This window comes from Macaca fascicularis, chromosome 16 (assembly GCF_037993035.2).
Source record: "Macaca fascicularis isolate 582-1 chromosome 16, T2T-MFA8v1.1".
Taxonomy (NCBI): domain Eukaryota; kingdom Metazoa; phylum Chordata; class Mammalia; order Primates; family Cercopithecidae; genus Macaca; species Macaca fascicularis.
In genome coordinates, this window is record NC_088390.1 from 56,879,706 (window position 1) to 56,899,518 (window position 19,813).

Sequence of the window (19,813 nt, forward strand, 5' to 3'; positions counted from 1 at the left end):
GAGCTGGGATTTCATCATGCTGCCCAGGCTAGTCTCGAATTCCTGGGCTCAAGGAATCTGCCCACTTTGGCCTCCCAAAGTGCTGAGATTACAGACTATTACAGAGCTATCATGGCTGGCTTAAAAATCAGTCCTTTTTATTGTAATGAGTTGAGTTGGTTAATAATTAAAAAAATAATAAGAAGAAAAAAACGTAAAAAGAAAATCAATCCCTTTGCCTGAAAGTTTTCACCAGTTTCATTATTATCCTTGTAATGGAAGCCATTAGAAACATGGGTGCCTGTAACAAAGAAATCCAACTAGAAGGGAGAGGAGGATTCATCATTAAGGAATCAAAAAAAGTTGTGGAAGCAAACGGTAGAGGGGAGGGTGCGGGCTATCAAGGCAGACAGACCAGAATTGAAGTTTCTGGATTCGCTGCTTACTTCCACCTTGGATTCAGGTCTCCTTTGGCAAACCAGTGTACACATCTACTGCACAGGGCTAGTATGAGGGTCAAATGAGGCAGTATGAAGGTACGGTGACAACCATATGGGAAGCAACCAGCCCATGCTACAGCTCTCTTCCTCCAGAAATAAGAGTAGGTACTTCCATTGAGCAGGTTTCAGTAATAATTTCAGACTTTTGCTCTTCTAATAAAGGAGCTTAAGCAGCTAAGCTTCTGTTATGCAGATAAGGGGGAGTTAAAAGCTGGGTGCAGTGGCTCAAAGCTGTAATCCCAGCGCTTTGGGAGGCCATCACCTGAAGTCAGGAGTTCGAGACCAGCCCGGCCAACATGATGAAACCCTGTATCTACTAAAAATATAAAAATTAGCTGGGCATGGTGGCATGCACCTGTAATCCCAGCTACTCGGAAGGCTGAGACAGGAGAACCACTTGAACCCGGGAGGCGGAGGTTACAGTGAGTCGAGATCGGCCACTGCACTCCAACCTGGGTGACACAGCCAGACTCTGACTCAAAAAAAAAAAAAAAGAGGGAGTGAAATGGGATAGTCTTACTCAAAATTGCCAAGGGAAGTCTGTTCCCACACTTGTGGGAGTTTAAATAAGATAATAAATTCTTTTATTTTTCAGTGAGTAAAGTGGGATGGCAAAGCGAGTGGAGGCTTGGGATCAGGACTGTGCAAAAAACTTCAACTGTATGGGTTCTCACCACTACTGGCCACAGCGAGCAAAACCATTCCAGCACATACAATTCCCAGCCTCCTCCTTTCCACCATACAGAGGTAAGTGCTCAGCCACCCTTTTCCTGTGCTGGGTATATCTTACAGGAAAATGCAGCTATTTTCAAAAATAATCATTTCAACCTGGGAGTCAATAATTAGACGTGACATTGCTCAATACTGGTGAATGAACCTGGAAATGAGAAGGGATATCTGTTCCCATCTCCCACAGGCATCAACTGTACCCCCATATATCCTAACTTCCTATTGGTTCCTTTGCCCCTAAAATCAGTGAAAAATGGCACTTAGTGAAAGAATGGGTAATACTGACTAATCATTGCTATGTATACTGATTAGCTGGAACCAAAGTGAGGCAGATCAAATTTGTGCCACCATCTAGATAAGTTCAGAGTGAGCACTCCCTCGATCTTTATAGACAGCCTGCATCACAGGGAAAAACATTCCATAGCCACAAACCACATCCCTCAACAGTGTACTGCTAGGCAAAGCAAATCCTAAGTGCGTTTACTATGAGTAGCAGATTGTGTGCATCATTTTCATATATAAATGAGAGCCCCCAGATAAAACAGACTTGAGCAGAGAACATGCTTTATTGAGGAGTAGATATAGAAGAGCACATTCTACCACATGTGGGGAAGGGTTTAGCTTCTGTAAAAGGCCTTTACCCCTTAAGAAAACCCCTAGTGAAGTTGATTTTGGATAAATTTTAACAGTGACACTGAAACTGGAGGGGAGCTGCCACTGAACATGCTTAAAATTAGCTCCCCCAACCCACAGTGAATATAAGTAGTGTACAGAGATGACAAGAGAAAGGCACAAATGACCGGAGTCAGGGATTGTGGTGAGGGCTCCACATGAAGACAGCATGTTGGAGGAGACCAAGTTGGGAAGGGTGACATGTCATACATCAAAAGTTGCCCCAAGATAGCAGGTTATAATGGGCTACAGAGAAATTAGAGGGAACATCTCTTCCTTCACTTGAACAACACCAAAAATAGAAGACCAGAGAATAGAAGGACGGTGACAAATCCCAAAAAGGAAATGGAGGAGGAGTTTGTGGAAGGGCAGAAGCACTTTAATCCTAGAGGGAGGGTGAGGCACTGTTGAAAAGAGAAGCAAACCTTGGCAGGGGTGGCCATTCTGCCTTGCTGAGTCATGAGCTGAGATATGAAAGTCACTTTCAATCATTTTCAACTTCTCCCAGGGCATTGAGACAGAATCAGTGCAATGTATACAGAAGTAAAGATGTACTGTATCAGACTAGTGGAGGTGAAAAGACTTCTGCAGTATAATTAATCAGTTAACATGCAGCATGAAAGGGAGAAGTGGACATTACTTTGGCACCTGCAAACGTAAAAAGGGACTGGGAGTAAAGAGAGAAGGAAATATTTACTAGTGGGTACTTCACGGTGAGGCAAAAAGTAGTATCCGCTCCCTTTCACCAAGACACTGCCCACTGCCCACAGGTGAACTCAAATCAAACCCAGAACTACCACTTCTTCATTCTTCTCTCCATCTCATTCAGATCAATTATATGCTATTACCAAGACTAGTCCCTGGGAAACTCTTCAGAAGTATTTGGCTCTGGTAAGCCCAATACAGATCAAAAAGAGGTCTCTTAATCAAAATGAAGGAAAGAAATTTAAAGCAAGATGAAACCCAAAGTGAATGGATCCCCTGCCAATCCACACACACTCACAAGTGCCACCTCTTCCCTGCCCCTCCATAGAACACACACATAAGGAGTAACTGGAAAGGTCCTGGTGGTGGCAGCCATATTTGGAGGTCTGGTGACCAGGCGGCAAGCACTAGTACCACGCTTAGAAGACACAACACAACCTCATGGGGCGAGAGGACATGAGGAGAGAACCAGTGACTGGACAGGTACAGTACCATAACAGAACTCCTTGGGTCAGTGCTGAGAGACCTGCACTCAAGTCTAATACAGATCCCATCCAGGCAACCTCACTGAGGCCGAAACAACAGTTCCTCAGAACCAGCGTCTGCAGTGTACACAAAGGTCGGAGCCAGAACAGTCCTGAGGGGGATGGCCTTCCCAAAGGATACTGTACTTGCCAATCACAAGAGCAACAGAAATGACAGACAGATCCCTAGGGTACGGATTCCTACTGCTGGGGTTCGCTGGCTCGGAATGACAGGTCACTTTAAGTGCCCTTGGGAGGGGTCCATTTTAAGCAGCTGGGATCCATGGTTTTATTGGAGTTGGACCTTTTGGCCTCTTTGGCTATCCACTCATCAATCAGGTCCTAGGGGAGAACAATGGGAAAAAGGATTATATACTTTCAACTCAAATGCCTTTACATAGATTCCAAAATAACTAACCACCAAGAAGGAATTGCCAAAGGTTTAACAACATATTAGGGTATAAAAAAATACTATCTTTTGACTTACAAACGACTTTTCTATCTAATCCATTCTTCCTACTTTACCCTCAGTGAGAAATGAAAATCATCGCTCACCTACCTTTATTGTATGTGTGAAACAATTTTAAAAATTAGAAGTGAGTATGAGTTGAGACAGCATTTGTGAAGATTCCTCTACAGATGGGCAATTTCCTCCCATGTAAGAAAATCATCAAATGACAGAAGTGCTGTACAACATAAAGCTGCTTAACTGGAGCTGCTTAACTTGTGTCATCCAAATTTGAGACAGGAGCTTACCAAAACCTTCTGATACGGATAAGGCAATGCGGGCATCACTGCCAGCTACAGAAACGAGACCCAGGAAAAGGGGCATGTAGCCAAACTCCTTTAAGGGAAGGTTCTCTTGAGTCGTAAGGCCCCTACTTTGCTCTGCTAAGCCTTGAAGAACATCCAACAATGAGCAAGCTGCTGATGAAAACCTTACCTGTCTCTTTAAAACGAGGTGTTTTCCCTTCCAGTACTTGAGCATCTGAAGGGCTTGTAGAGTGCTGACAATGTCTACAGGATTCACAGCCGTCTCCTGACTGATTTCTGAAACAGAAGATCTACTGACAACCTGACCAAAGTGCAGGTTCCCACCCCTTTGCCCCCAACCAAGGTCTACTTTCCCTTAAAGGAAATCCAAATGGACAGAATCTTCTGTACTCAACCCAATCTGTTTAGAAGGAGTTTACAAAGTATTCATTTGACCAGTCCAAATAACTACAGAAGGATATTACAGCAAGAAGCTATTCTTGGCCCCTTAGAAATCAGGGTCAAATATAGACCAAACTAAATTGTTCCACCCCTGCATAAATACACAGAGATGTCTTTCTCAGAGAGATGAACCAAAAGACCTGAAGTTTTTCTTCTTGACTTTTACAAGAATTAGTGTTAGCAACTCTGGATTTGAGAAGCCAATTAATAACCATTCCCAGGGGCCAAATGCTTTGGATTCCTAGGCAACTTTAGTGAGGGTCTCTGCAGTGGTCCATTTTCAGTTGGCCTTCCTTTCTCATATTTAGGGGAAACACAATACCCACTAGAGTTAACTTCTTGGGCAACAATCAACCATTCCAAGGAGTCAAAAACCAACCTTTGATAGAAATCTCTTTGCCTTGGAAATTATGCAGGTAGCGGAGAAGTACTTCTTTCCAGTAACTGCGATAGCTTATAAGCCCCAGATCTGAGAGTGGACGTTCTGGGGAGCCAACTTTTTCTTCGACTTTGGAAAGCAAATAACCTGCCAGGGAACAAATACAAACTTTTTCTAGCAGCACTAGATCTTACCCGAATAGCAAAAAACAGTGTGCCAACATGCAAGAAGGTTTAAGAAGCACAGTCCCCTCTCATTCCAGGGAATGTGTTCCAAGACTCTCAGTGGAGGCCCAAAACTGTGGATAGTACCAAATCCTATATATGCTATGTATTTTCCTATCAACACATACCTATGCTATAGTTTAACTTATAAATTAGGAACAGGAAGACAGTAATAGTAAAACAGAACAATTATAACAATATACTGTAACAAAAGTTATGTGAAGGTTGTCTGTCTCTCAAAATATCTTATTGTACTGTACTCACCTATTTTTGGACCGCAGTTGACTACAGGTAATTGAAACTGCAGAAAGTGAAATGGCGGATAAGGAGGGCACTACTGTAATAGGCACTAAAAGAACTCCGGGGCCGGGCGCGGTGGCTCAAGCCTGTAATCCCAGCACTTTGGGAGGCCGAGACAGGCGGATCACGAGGTCAGGAGATCGAGACCATCCTGGCTAACACAGTGAAACCCCGTCTCTACTAAAAACTACAAAAAAAAACTAGCCGGGCAAGGTGGCGGGCGCCTGTAGTCCCAGCTACTCGGGAGGCTGAGGCAGGAGAATGGCGGGAACCCTGGAGGCGGAGCTTGCAGTGAGCTGAGATCCGGCCACTGCACTCCAGCCCGGGCGACAGAGCGAGACTCCGTCTCAAAAAAAAAAACAAACAAACAAAAAAAAAAGAACTCCGGAAGGCTTCACTATTAATCATTTTGATAACAATGGTTCTCTATAGGTGTGTGTTGGAAACAAGGGAGACAGGAAAAAAATGTGAAGCCACTTCATTACCTAGTTTTAAAACATTTTTTAAATCTTTGAATGGTAAGAACAGATTAGCTCAGTACCACCTATGAGATAGTGGGGGGGATGTGTGTGTGTAAAAAACCCAAATGATGAAGCCTCTAGTTGTAAAGTCTAAACACCTAACATTCAATTTATACAAAATATACAAAACAACATTATGGAGATGCAGTCTGCAAGGTTCATAATCTGGGTAACCCTTTTAGACAACTAACCTCCTTTCTTCAATAAAAACACAGCAAGGAAAAAAAAGATGGGACTGGAAAATTTTAGACTGAAAGTGAATTATGAGCCATATTTCTCAATCTCACTATCAATTTTACCTGGATCTAAGTATTAAAAAAAAGTTTTTTAAAAAGAACAAAATCACACCAGGGAAATCTGAGTATCACAATTTATGATATGAAGGACTTTTTTTTTTTAAAGGTGTAATAGACCTTATTTTTTAGAAATATCAAAATAATGGCAGGTGAAAGTATAGGTAAAACGAGGTTAGCCCCCTCCACCCCCAAAAAACAGTAATTATTGAAGTTGGGTGATGGGTATAGGAGGGTTTATTATACTTTTGTTAATGCTTAAAACTTCCTATAAAATCAAGTTTATATGAACAGTGTTACCTATTCAAAGATATATAGTTCCCCTCTTATGTCACTTTCCAGTTCATCTCTTCTCAGGTGACTTAAAAATGAAAAAAGGCAGCTGGGCAAGGTGGCTCACACCTGTAATTCCAGCACTCTGGGAGGCCAAGGTGGGCGGACCACCTGAGGTCGGGAGTTCGAGACCAGCCTGACCAACATGGAGAAACTCCATCTCTACTAAAAAAACACAAAATTAGCCAGGCGTGGTGGCACATGCCTGTAATCCCAGCTACTCGGGAGGCTGAGGCAGAAGAATCGCTTGAAACTGGGAGATGGAGGTTGCAATGAGCCAAGATCGCACCATTGCGTTCCAGCCTGGACAATAAGAGCAAAACTCCGTCTCAAAAAAAAAAAAAAAAAAAAGAAAGAAAGAAGGCTTGGGGCCGGGCGCGGTGGCTCAAGCCTGTAATCCCAGCACTTTGGGAGGCCGAGGCGGGCGGATCACAAGGTCAGGAGATCGAGACCACAGTGAAACCCCGTCTCTACTAAAAATACAAAAAAAAAAATTAGCCGGGCGCGGTGGCGGGCGCCTGTAGTCCCAGCTACTCAGGAGGCTGAGGCAGGAGAATGGCGGGAACCCGGGAGGCGGAGCTTGCAGTGAGCCGAGATCGCGCCACTGCACTCGAGCCTGGGCAACAGCGTGAGACTCCATCTCAAAAAAAAAAAAAAGAAAGAAAGAAGGCTTGGAAGGCTAATTCTAGGAATTCCAATTTTGATTACAATATACCCTGTCCTTTGACAGTGGACATCAAATAGAGAATAACACACAGTGGAGTCTTGTTTTTCACAGCAGTTATGTTTCATAAAGTCACTGAGAACCTGAATTAGTGAATACTGAACCACTGCTACTAGGAGAAATACAGGGAGGGTTAGGTTCCTGCAAGCCTCTGGTCACACATTGGTCAACCATCAATACATAACCTTATTTTATGTTTCTGTTTAAAAATGCCTTATTTAATATACACTGTTGACATCACTAACATTGAACTCACTGCCAGCAACTCTCTAATTCACCTGAAGAAAGCCATCTAACCTCTGTAAGGTACCCCGGGATTCCTGAGATTAGTGTAAGGTATCCCCCCAGGATTCCTGAGATTAGTGTAAGGTACCCCAGGATTCCTGAGATTAGGAACACCAGACACATCAGCACTACTCATAGGGGCCATTTAAAATCAACAGAAAGCCAAAACCGTGTGGCATTCACAGACTGAAAATGAACTTGTTTACAGTATAAGAGCTGAAAACTCCGAAGTCAGCTGGGAATGCGTGCATCCATGACTCTTATTTTTTGCTGCTCTGTGCATGTTCACGAATGACCACAAAAATGTTAAGATTGATTTTGGGGTTACAAATAAAACTTAGTGAGTACGCAAATTCACAAACACAGAATCCACAATTAATGAGGGCAGAGTATATTATGCAAGGGTCCATTGGGTGCATGGATTACTTCTAGACAAGTCCCTACAAAAGTGAAATCCCTAGCATCAAGGAACAGATTTTAAGCCTCATGCATGTATGTGCTGTTTAAAAGTCTCAAACTGGGATAATATGAAAGAGCTCACTTTATCATCCTCTGTACTTCCTACTCATTAAGGAGAAGTCCTGTATCCCTTCAATGGTCAATGTGTATCAGGCAGAATGACAATGTTCAGGTTTTTCCTACTTGTTCATTCATTTACTAAATATCCATGTACCTCCACTACATTTCAGGAATTGCAGAGACCACAAGACAAAAAGACAAACAGCAATATTCACATGGTCCCTGCCTTGTGGAACTAATGACTTAGCAGTTTCACTTACTGAAATCAATAAGCATCTTGCCATAGCCCTGTCTCATGTACTGAGGCATGGTAAGGATACAGGATACGTTGTAGTTGAGGAATGAATTCTTTTCCTAAAATCAAGAGCAAACAGATGAACACGTCACGAGGATTTGAAACCAAAGGTTTCAGCACTTCCACAGATACAAAATAAGGCTGCTTGCAAAACATCTGGGTAACCAGTCCCAAGGAGTGGCTGTCAGGCTCACAGCTGTTATAACCACACCCCTTATCATGGCCAAAGCCATTAATCATCCCAGGATTTCCCTAGCTGAGACCTCCAGTCTCATTTTAAGGAGGCTGACTCTGGGTTCCTGACAGCCACAGAGCAGGGCAAGAAGGTTAAGGCTGCTGACTCAGTATATAGAAGCCCACTTTAAATGCAATTTTTGAAAAGGAGCTGCCTACTGGAAGAGAAGGGAAGGAAACAACACAGTAAGTCTCCATTCTGCAAAGGGATTTAAAAAAAAAAAATCAAATCGAATGAAATCAAAATGTGTGATTCCAGTTGCAGGAAGTATCCAGAATAGGGAAATTTGTACAGACAGAAGGGCTGAGAGGGATTGAGTGGAAAAAGAAGTGATTGCTAACAATTTATTTTCAGGATAATGCAAACTGGATTGATTGCACAACTCTGTGAATACACTATAAACAACTAAATTGTACCCTTTCAGTGTGTGAATTTATGGTGTATGAATTATATTTCAATAAAGTTGTTATACTAAAAGTCATAAAATCTGGCCTTGGGCCAGGCGCAATGGCTCACACCTGTAATCCCAGCACTTTGGGAGGCTAAGGCGAGTGGTCACTTGAGGTCAGGAGTTCAAGACCATCCTGGCCAACATGGTGTAAAACACCATCTCTACTAAAATCACACAAAAAATTCGCTGGGCGTGGTGGCAGGCACCTGTTATCCCAGCTGCTCAGGACGCTGAGGCAGGAGGGTCACTTGAACCCGGAAGGCAGACGGTACAGTGAGTCAAGATCACACCTCTGTATTCCAGCCTGGGCAAGAGTGAGACTGTCTCAAAAAAAAAAAAAAAAAAAAAAATCTGGCCTTGGGTCTTTAAAAGGCGCAGTAGTGTTATCACTGAAGGGACTGTGCTAGGAGCCCAGCTAAACAATCAGGCAAAAGGAGTATATTCCTGGTTTTAAGCTGATAACACAGAGGCAGGCAAAGCCAGGAGAGCTGGCTTGACTACAAGATGTTGGCTTGTGGGTTACTAGGAAGGGCTCTGGCCAGTTATTAATAGGCAGCTCCAGTCCACAATTCCAGAAAAGAATTAACCAGAAGCTTTTAATAAAAACTGCATTTTCATTAAACAATCTTTGATACATGGGTTTGCCCTTTTTTTTTTTTTTTTTTTTTAATTTAAGGAAGGGGTGTCATCATTGCCCAGAGTGCGGCTTCTTCCTGTCGGTGATTTGAGCCCCCAGCTGCGAACATGGATCACCCTGCTCTGGCCAGTGGCTTCTTAATCTCCAGATCCTGCTTACCTTGGAAAAATATCCAATCAGGTGACAGCCAGTGTTGTCCGCCTCTGTCATAACATAGAACAGGAAGGGTTCCACATCATAATATAATGTCTTATGGTCCAGAAAAAGTTTGGCCAACAGGCACAGGTTTTGGCAGTAGATCTGGAAGCAGAGAAACAGAGTTCATGTGTGGGCCACTGATTCCTAAACAGATAAAGGCCTAAAATTCACAAACATACCATAATTATTAATGAAACATATTGTGTATTTTGGCAAAAGAAGAGTTCTATGTCCTTCACAAGGTATGATGGAGAAAAAACACATGCCTTCTGAAACCTGTGAATATCCAACATTACAACTCCTTTCTAAAGCCACCACTTTTTACCTTGTTTTTCTTGCCATCCACTTCAAACACAGAGATTGAACCTTTGCGATATATCTCATCACCAGGTGGGTGTTTCCACACACATTTGGCCTGCGAGACAATGAAATTCACATCAGGGAACCAAAGCCTCCCAACAAGACTGCTCCTCAAAAGGGAAAAGGAATGACAGGTCAAATGGGATTAACTGAGCTACAGGACAGTTGGACAAGTTGAGAACATACTGTAAAACACAGATTTTTTTTCCATAAAACAAAGACTTCCAAAGTCATTTGAATATATTTATGACACTTCTATAGCAATCTGGAACAAGTACTCTGGATTACATTCTGGCACTGCTTTGCTTTAGCCCAGGAGATTAAAATCACCCACTACATAAAGGTCAAATAAATAACAATACCCTTGCTTATTATGCCTCAAGCCAACAGGAAATTCTTAAGCAGCTTATTTCCAGCAGCTTAGGGTGGCTAAGTACTTTACTCTCACCTTTACCCATAACTTCTCATTACCACCTAACCATTATGGTCTTCTTTTGTTCAGATTAGAAAACTCACTCACAATGATAAAAACCATGTACCATTACCTGTCTGCCCTTCTCCCCTGCAACTGCATTGCCTTAGTTATATAAGGAAATTAAGAGAAAGTCCTGTGGCAAAAAAAGGAAAAAAAAAAAAAAGCAAGCAGCCTAGCTGAGCAGCAGGAAGCTAGGGTCACTTGGCCACAAGGAGGCATGAAGTACCCCCTTTTCCTAACTCTCAAGTGCTAATTGTTTTAATGCAGCCAGTCAGCTGCATTCTGCTGTTAGGTGAATTCTTTAAAAGGTTTACATTTTAAAATGTTTAACGCCGCAGTGGCTCACGCCTGTAATCCCAGCACTTTGGGAGGCTGAAGTGGGCAGATCACCCGAGGTCACAAGTTTGAGTGCAGCCTGGACAACATGGTGAAACCCCACCTCTACTAAAAATACAAAAATTAGCCAGGTGTGGTGGCGGGGGCCTGTAATCCCAGCTACTCTGGAGGCTGAGGCAAAAGAATCTGGGAGGTGGAGGCTGTAGTGAGTCGACATCACACTACTGCACTGCAGCCTAAGTGACAGAGCAAGACTTCGTCTCAAAAAAAAAAAAAAGTGTTTAAAAGGTATAGATACACAAACTTTTTTTTTTGAGGTAGGGTGTCACCCTGTCACCCAGGCTGAAATAGCACGATCATAGCTCACTGCAGCCTCAAACTCCTGGGCACAAAAGATTCTCCCACGTACCTAAGATTATAGGCACGTGGCACTACACCTGGTTAATTTTTAAAATGGTTTTTGAAGCAACAGAGTCTCACTATTTTACCCAGGCTGGTCTCAAATTCTTGGCCTCAAGCAATCCTCCCACTTCAGCCTCCCAAAGTGCTGGGATTACAGGTGTGAGCCACCACACCTGGCCCATTAAACACTTTCTATTAAGCAATTTTACTGCAACTCTTTTTGTCAACTCAAGAAGCATGTTCCAATTTGTCATATGTAAATCCAAATATTTATTAACTGGAATCCCTCCAAGAAAATTCCATCTGTAGTTTGTTCCTATCTCTACCCCTTTACTCATGCTGGCTCTTCCCAACAATAAGCAAACTCATGTAACAATTATCGTTTAGAAACAGAAGCCAAGCCAAAGGAAGACCATTTCATTTCAGTGATCACACCTGAAGCAATGGGAATAAGAACAGGCATGGAATAAAATAGGAATTTCCTGAAATCTGATTTTTATATCATATAATATGGAAGATTTTCAAATATTCCTAATGTTTATTCGATCCTCAGATTTATTCAGACCCTTTGTTTTCTCCTTCTATTACTGTTTCTTGCCCTTTTAGCTATTTCATCGGTTAGTGTCACTAAACAACCAGAAACAAAAAGGAAAAAAGGCATAAATGGTAAGCAGTGCACATCAATAAAAATACCTGCTTTCACATAGTAAAACCATTTTACTTTATCTCCATGAACTGCCATCTGTGTCAGTGCCCCTCCTTCTGACCCCATCATTCCCTGTACACTGTATCTCTACCAATCCCCGCCAATCACCTCCCCTCCATGACTCTAGCCCCATGCAGTCAAGTGTGCCAGGGCCTGCAGAACTTGAGTCAAAGCAACAGTTCTGGGCCCTGAACCTGCAGACCACATGCTCCTGAACTGGGAACATAAAAAAGCAGTATCACCAACCAAACTGGGGAGAAGAGTATAATGACAGAAATCACAGGAAGACTGGGTCATAGATGCTCAGCATATGGAAATCCTGGGAAATAAAATAGGAAGGGGAAAGAAAAAGAGACACCCCCGAGGCCTTAGAGCCAAACTATATTGTGATTATGAGAACAAGGGCTGGGCACGGTGGCTCATGCCTGTAATCCTAGCACTTTGGGAAGCTGAGGCGGGTATATCACGAGGTCAGGAGATCAAGACCATCCTGGCCAACATGGTGAAACCCCGTCTCTACTAAAAATACAACACTTAGCCAGGTGTGGTGGTGTGCACCTGTAGTCCCAGCTACTCAGGAGGCTGAGGTAGGAGAATCATTTTAACCCGGGAGGCGGAGGTTGCAGTGAGCCGAGATCGCGCCACTGCACTCCAGCCTGAGCAACACAGCAAGACTCTGTCTCAAAAACAAAAAACAAAAAACAAACAAAAAAACAAGAAAAAAGGCCGAGCGCGGTGGCTCAAGCCTGTAATCCCAGCACTTTGGGAGGCCGAGACGGGCGGATCACAAGGTCAGGAGATCGAGACCATCCTGGCTAACACGGTGAAACCCCGTCTCTACTAAAAAATACAAAAAACTGGCCGGGCGCGGTGGCTCAAGCCTGTAATCCCAGCACTTTGGGAGGCCGAGACGGGCGGATCACGAGGTCAGGAGATCAAGACCATCCTGGCTAACATGGTGAAACCCCGTCTCTACTAAAAATACAAAAAACTAGCCGGGCGAGGTGGCGGGCGCCTGTAGTCCCAGCTACTCAGGAGGCTGAGACAGGAGAATGGCCCGAACCCGGGAGGCGGAGCTTGCAGTGAGCTGAGATCCGGCCACTGCACTCCAGCCTGGGCGACAGAGCGAGACTCCGTCTCAAAAAAAAAAAAAAAAAAAAAAAAAACCAAGAAAAAGGCTTCTCTGCCTGAAAGGCTAATCTAATCTCTACTCCTTCCCTTGCTCCATGGCAGAAATATCCCTTAAGACAAAACTTCTTATTTCATAACAGAGGGGGTGGGGGAAATGGCTCTTTTTTTTCTGAAGCTGCAAAAAATCTAGTAAACATATTTGTCAACAATAACAGATTCAACTCCTTATACCTGCTTTATTAGGAAAAAGAAAGGAAGGCACCAAAGAACCCATTCTGCTACTTTCATAATCTGTCACAGGCTGATCACTCTTACATATTAGTAAGTGTACCCATTCAACATATATTTCCTGGGCATCAGTTGTCCACACTAGTTGCTAGGGATATGAAGGTGAGCCATGCTGTCCCTGCTCTGCCTAATGAAGTCTGTATTTTCATCTAGTTTGGGACACACAAAACCTGTGGGCAGAGATAATTCATATTCCAAGGAAGAAATGAAGAGGAGTAGGCAGTAAGAACAAAAGACAGGAAGATGTACATGACAGGATGTGGGTAAGGGCCCTCAGCTGCTTTGGGTGGCACCCAGCACAAGCCATGCCTCAGGCTCTACACCCCACCTTAAGCTGTGGCCTTCCATTTCCTATGCCTTCATCCCACTGCTGAGGACCACTGAGAAGGTGCCTGAACAGAGGCAATCACTATGGCAAAATCTAGAGATCCTACAGCTTATTGTCATCATGGTCAAGGCAGAGGAACCCAAGACAACTCACCATGTGCCGGCGGAGTATCGTTTGGCTCTTCATATATTTTAAACAGAATTCACACATATAGAGACGTCCCAGCCGTGCATATTCTTCAGGATATGGAGAATGGTACCAGGTATCAAGCTCATAGCGGCCAAAAGCAATTGTTTTAATCATGTTGCTTCCCTCTGTGATTTGGCCTTGCAGCCTTAATTTCTCCTATTGCCAAGAAATCAAAAGTCAAAGGAGGATTAGAATTTATTATATTTGCTTTCAGGAAGGACACAATGGATCCTGTAATCCCAACACTTTGGGAGGCTGAGGCAGGCAGATCTCTTAAGGCCAGGAGTTCGAGACCAGCCTGGCCGAAATGGCAAAACCCCATCTCTACTAAAAATACAACAATTAGCCAGGTGTGGTGGCAAACAACTGTAATCCCAGCTACTTGGGAGGCTGAGGCAGAAGAATCATTTGAACCCAAGAGGCAGAGGCTGCAGTGAACCGAGATCGCACTACCACACTTCCAGCCTGGGAGACAGAGCGAGACTCTGTTTTAAAAAAATAAATACTGTCTTGTTTCTAAAAGCGTATGTGCATGCCACCATGCTAGGCTATAAAAAAAATCAGACAGATTTGGCTTCTACCTATGAGAATTTACATTAAAGAGAGCTACATGAAAAATCAGGCAGGCATACAGAAAACTTACTGCCCATACTGCTAAGAGCACAGGTCTCAAAAGAGGGGTTCTCTGCTACCTCCCACATTCTGGGCCTCACCAGAATGAGACCTTGGAAACTTCATTATTATCAGCCTAGACCAAACTGAATTATAAAGAAAATCATCACAGATACAAACTGCCCACCCTTAGAAAGTATTCTAAAACTAAACAGAAAAGTTGATTTAGAATCTGCCTTACTTATCTGCAGAAACTTTTATAAAGCTATATGAATCTCTGTGACATATATCCACAATGCTCACTTAGAAAAAAAAGTAGGCCTTTAAAAAAATATTTTTCAAATGTGCATGATAATTCTAGAATCTAAACTCTAGAAGGCAGAAAATATTTCTGGGCTGGGTGTAGTGGCATGCCTGTAGTCCCAGCTACTCAGGAGGCTGACGTGGGAGAATCGCTTGAGCACTGGAGGTCGAGACTGCAGTGAGTCATGATGGCACCACTGCACTCCAGTTTGGGCAACAGAGCGAAACTCTGTCTCAGACAAAAAAAAAGAAAAATCAGTGACTTTGAGTTGGCTACAAAAATATTATAATTTGTAAGTATAACCAGGTGTAAAGTTGTGAAACGCTAGCTCAGAAATGCTCCATGACAAAACAGGATAGAGAAAACTAGCAGTAGGAACTGCCCATTCCAGCCAAGGGTAGCCAGCAAACCCTGCCTCCGCCCAGTTTTCAACAAGTCTATTATTTGATACAATTTTTTTTAATACAAGGGGGAAGGGGGTGAAGATGAGATTCACTTTAAAAACTGAGCTTCCCTGAACACATTTAATCTGTTATATCAGAGGTAAACTCAATCACCAGAATTTTCTTCAAGCAAAGTTGTTAAAAATTCTGCCTAGGACAGCAACTCAGTATAAACTAGCTCTAAATAAATATCAGAATGGACAACCAATGTATCAAACTTGACTGTGTCAAAGATTAACTCTAAAACATCTGACAACAGCCTTTTCCATTATTCCCCTTCACTGTTATTTTCATTCTTAGTGCAGAGGAAACCTAGCAAAAGGGGAGTTCCTGTTGGGATTAAGAAAACAACAGAGATGAGTCTCTCCTAGGCTACAGGTTCTCAGAATTGCAAATTGCCCAGCTGAGACAAAGGGGAGCCTATAGTTTTATCCAGCCTCATCAGCTCTAGCCAAACTGGTACTTCCGGGAGCTGAGGTGGAAAGAAGGGAATAAAAAAAGGAAGGGAGGAGGGGTGATTTGTTTTAAATCTGAAAGGGAAAGGCTAGTCTCCAAAAAGGGACAGCTGGGAAGAGAGGGAAAGAGATTCAAGAAGCAAGGTACATTTAATTCCCACCAAACTGATTTGCAATCATTTTTCTTGGCAATTCTAAGCACCTTTCACAAGTGGTCTTCAGTTTGGAGGTTTTAATACTCACCAAATCCTCTGAAGCCCGGGCTTGTGCTCTTCGGAAAAGATCCAAGTCATACTCACTTGTCAGGTTTTCTAAGAGAGGTTCCCGTGTGTTCCCATAGGTCTGTCTGTGTTCCTAGGAAAATAACCAGAGCATGACACTCTGACACTCTCTGCTTCTAAGAACTTTTTAATCTGTTTCACTTCAATCCATGCAAACCACACAACCATAAGCTATTTATTTAGTGCCTACATACTAGGTGCTAGGCATTGAGCACAAGACATACTCATCAGATTAATGCCACTACCCACCCCAGTGAATCTGGAAAGGAAATGCTCCCACACCTCCAGAAGGGAACTTCATTCTATTTCTTCGTGGATCAGAACTCTATGCCTCCATTCCTTCATGTAAAAATGTGCATGACAGTACAAATAAATAAAGTACCACAAACCCAGAGACACTACAAATTCCCAGAATCCTGAGATATGGAAGGAGCTTTGGTGGATACTCCCGGATTTAAAAACAAAACACACAAAAACCAGATTCTCTAAGCCTTAGTGTCTAAGATTTTAGACTCAAAAGAAAATCTGCAGGAAGGGAGGGGCAGGGGCAGCTGGATGAAGTAGTCCTTTGTAACTTCTTTCACTTGAATTGCTCCAGCCACCATTACACTGTCTGCAAAAGGCGTGCTACCCTCAAACTCCAGTCCACATGCTCAGGAAAAATAGGCTGGACTCTAAAAAATGCCTTACTAAATATTAAGCAAGAATAAGACAGGGAAAAGCCATAGAAAATTAAAAGCGTGAAAATAATCCAGTCTCAAAATAATTTCCCAATCTTACCATGGCAGTCACTACAAGAATCCTTTCCAGGAAAGAGATTCTACAAAGGAAACTTCCCTTTTAAGCCTTTGATTTTAGCCCTTCCCACTCTGTTCTAGGCTCCACCTCCCATCCAGAGAATAGGAGATAATAGTAGTTAAGTGGAGTGGACAGCTTATCCCAGGAAAACATTATAGATTTCACACACATATTAGCATATGAAGACACCACTTATCAGTATCTTTATCCCTATTAAAATTTCTTCTGGTTAATCTGATTCCATCTGCTGTGAATCTTTTTAAATTTGGACCCTTAACATCTAAGATTTGGGTTCTAAGCATTAGTTATTTCTTCTATTTTGAGGAACACTGGAAAAAAAAAAAAAAAAGCTTGAAAAAAATCCTAGCCAGCATTTTAATCAAGGAGGTTGGGTCCTACTAACCTATCCCAAATTACTGAAAAGCAGAGCAGATGTTTGTTAAGGTTAAAAATTTCAGGAACTTTTACTTCAGACACTCTTTCTACCTGTATGATTTTGGGCAAGTTACCTCTCTCAGTCTCAGTTTTCCTGTATATAAAATACGGGAAATACCACCAATCATACTGGACTGTTAAAAGATCAAAGGAACATCACAACCACAGTGCCTAGTACTAATCACTCAATATACAGTATCATTGTCTTATTACTCTTCTAACCAGTTTGCAGATAGAAACAGTGAGCAAGACTGGGGCAAGCAAACAACCTGGTACCCTACAGCCCACTACTAAAGCCCTCACTCTACAAACCAACAGTCTGGTGTAAAGGTCTAACTACAAATTCACCCCACAACCCATCTCACATTGGCCTATGTCCACTTATTCGTCAAATTATCATTTAAGACAGTGATGACTGTCAAAAAAGTAAATATAGGCCAGGTGCTCACCTGTAATCCTAGCACGGGAGGCCAAGATGGGCAAATCACTTGAGGTCAGGAGTTTGAGACCAGCCTGGGCAACATGGCAAAACCCTGTCTCTACTAAAATTACAAAAATCAGCTGGGTGTGGTGGCCCACACCTATTACTCCAGCTACTTGGGAGGCTGAAGCAGGCGAATTGCTTGAACCCAGAACCCGGGAGGCAGAGGTTGTAGTGAGCTGCGACTGCACCACTGCTGCACTCCAGCCTGGGTGACAGAGTGAGACTCTGTCTCAAAAAAAAAAAAAGTAAATACAGTCATCTCTTGATATCCCTAGGGGAAGAGTTCCAGGAACGTCCCCCAACCTTCCTGCATATAACAAAATCCGTGGATGCTCAAGTCTCATATGTAAATGATGTCATATTTGCATATAACCAGGGCACATCCAGCAGTATACTTGAATTAATCTCTAGATTACTTACGTGATGTCAACGCCATGTAATAGCTGTTATACTGTACTATTTCAGAAATAATGACAAGAAAAAGTCTGTACATGTTCAGTACAAACGCACATTTTTTTCCCCAAATATTTCTGATCTATGGTTGGCTGAATCCACAGGAACAAAATCCATGGATACAAAGGGTCATCTATACATAGTCTGGCATATTTTTGTCTTAGTGAAGCCATGCCCTGAGTAAGTATTCACATGCCCTACGTTTAAGAATCTATTCTAAGGCCGGGCGCGGTGGCTCAAGCCTGTAATCCCAGCACTTTGGGAGGCCGAGGCAGGCAGATCACAAGGTCAGGAGATCGAGACCACAGTGAAACCCCGTCTCTACTAAAAATACAAAAAATTAGCCGGGCGCGGTGGCGGGTGCCTGTAGTCCCAGCTACTCAGGAGGCTGAGGCAGGAGAATGGCGGGAACCCGGGAAGCGGAGCTTGCAGTGAGCCGAGATCGCGCCACTGCACTCCAGCCTGGGCAACAGCGTGAGACTCCGTCTCAAAAAAAAAAAAAAAAAAGAATCTATTCTAATGGCTAAATAAGAAAACATTCCAATTCTATGAAAAAAACTAAAATGTCAGAAAAAAACTAAAAGAACAGCCATAAAAAAGAATGAAATCATGTCCTTTGCAGCAACATGGATGCAGCTGGAGGCCATTATCTTAAGCAAATTAACACAAAAACAGAAAACCAAACACAGCATGTTCTCACTTATAAGTGGGAGCTAACCACTGGGTACAGAGGGACACAAAGAAGGGAACAATAAACACCGAGGATTCCAAAAGTGGGGAGGCAGGCAAAGGTCGAAAAACTACCTATCAGGGGCTATGTTCACTACTTGGGTGACAGGATAAGATGAATAGAAGCCTAAATCTTAGCATCACACAACACATGTATGTAACAAACCTGTACATGTACCCCCTTATCTAAAATTTAAAATAAATAAATACTAAAAAAAAAAAAAAAAAAAAAAAAAGGCTGGGCGCAGTGGCTCACACCTGTAATCCCAGCACTTTGGGAGGCCGAGGTGGGTGGATCACGAGGTCAGGAGTTCAAGACCAGTCTGGCCAACATGGTGAAACCCCATGTCTACTAAAAATACAAAACTTAGCCACGAGTGGTGGTGGGTGCCTGTAGTCCCAGCTACTCGGGAGGCTGAGGCAGAGAATTGCTTGAACCCGGGAGGCGGAGGCTGCAGTGAGCCAAGACTGCACCACTGCACTCCAGCCTGGGTGACAGAGCAAGACTCTATCTCAAAAAAAAAAGAAAAAAAAGAAAAAGAAAAATGTTAAGCAGTGGTTTGTATCTTGAAGGACAATTTTTTTTTTATTGGAATGTTTCTTCTCTATATTTTTGGTATTTTCAGTAGTAAGCATGTATTAATACATGTATAATAAAATATTTTCCTAAAAAAAGATGTTTAAGGCCAGGCATGGTGACTCACACCTGTAATCCCAACACTCTGGGAGGCTGAGGCAGGCAGATTACCTGAGGTCAGGAGCTCGAAACCAGTCTGGCCAACAAGGTGAAACCCTGTCTCTACTAAAGATACAAAAATTAGCCAGGCGTGGTGGCACATGCCTGTAATCCCAGCTACTCGGGAGGCTGAGGCAGGAGAATTGTTTG

General features: G+C 42.9%; 1 protein-coding gene across 5 annotated transcripts in view; it reads right to left on the minus strand.

Moving 5' to 3' along the window:
* Nucleotides 1-1,755: 1,755 nt before the first annotated feature.
* Nucleotides 1,756-19,813, minus strand: part of KAT7 (lysine acetyltransferase 7) — a 41,912-nt gene continuing 23,854 nt past the window's right edge. For 4 of the 5 annotated variants that reach the window (XM_074019360.1, XM_015438235.3, XM_005583631.4 and 1 more), the window contains 8 exons: nucleotides 15,991-16,101; nucleotides 13,898-14,089; nucleotides 10,044-10,133; nucleotides 9,680-9,820; nucleotides 8,163-8,256; nucleotides 4,704-4,850; nucleotides 4,053-4,159; nucleotides 1,756-3,451 (listed from right to left, as the gene is read on the minus strand). In XM_074019360.1, the coding sequence (XP_073875461.1) occupies nucleotides 3,350-3,451; nucleotides 4,053-4,159; nucleotides 4,704-4,850; nucleotides 8,163-8,256; nucleotides 9,680-9,820; nucleotides 10,044-10,133; nucleotides 13,898-14,089; nucleotides 15,991-16,101 (984 nt within the window). In that variant the 3' untranslated portion in view covers nucleotides 1,756-3,349. Of the gene's footprint in view, nucleotides 3,452-4,052; nucleotides 4,160-4,703; nucleotides 4,851-8,162; nucleotides 8,257-9,679; nucleotides 9,821-10,043; nucleotides 10,134-13,897; nucleotides 14,090-15,990; nucleotides 16,102-16,808; nucleotides 16,844-19,813 lie in introns of those variants that run through there. The other variant, XM_074019361.1, reaches the window with a different exon arrangement.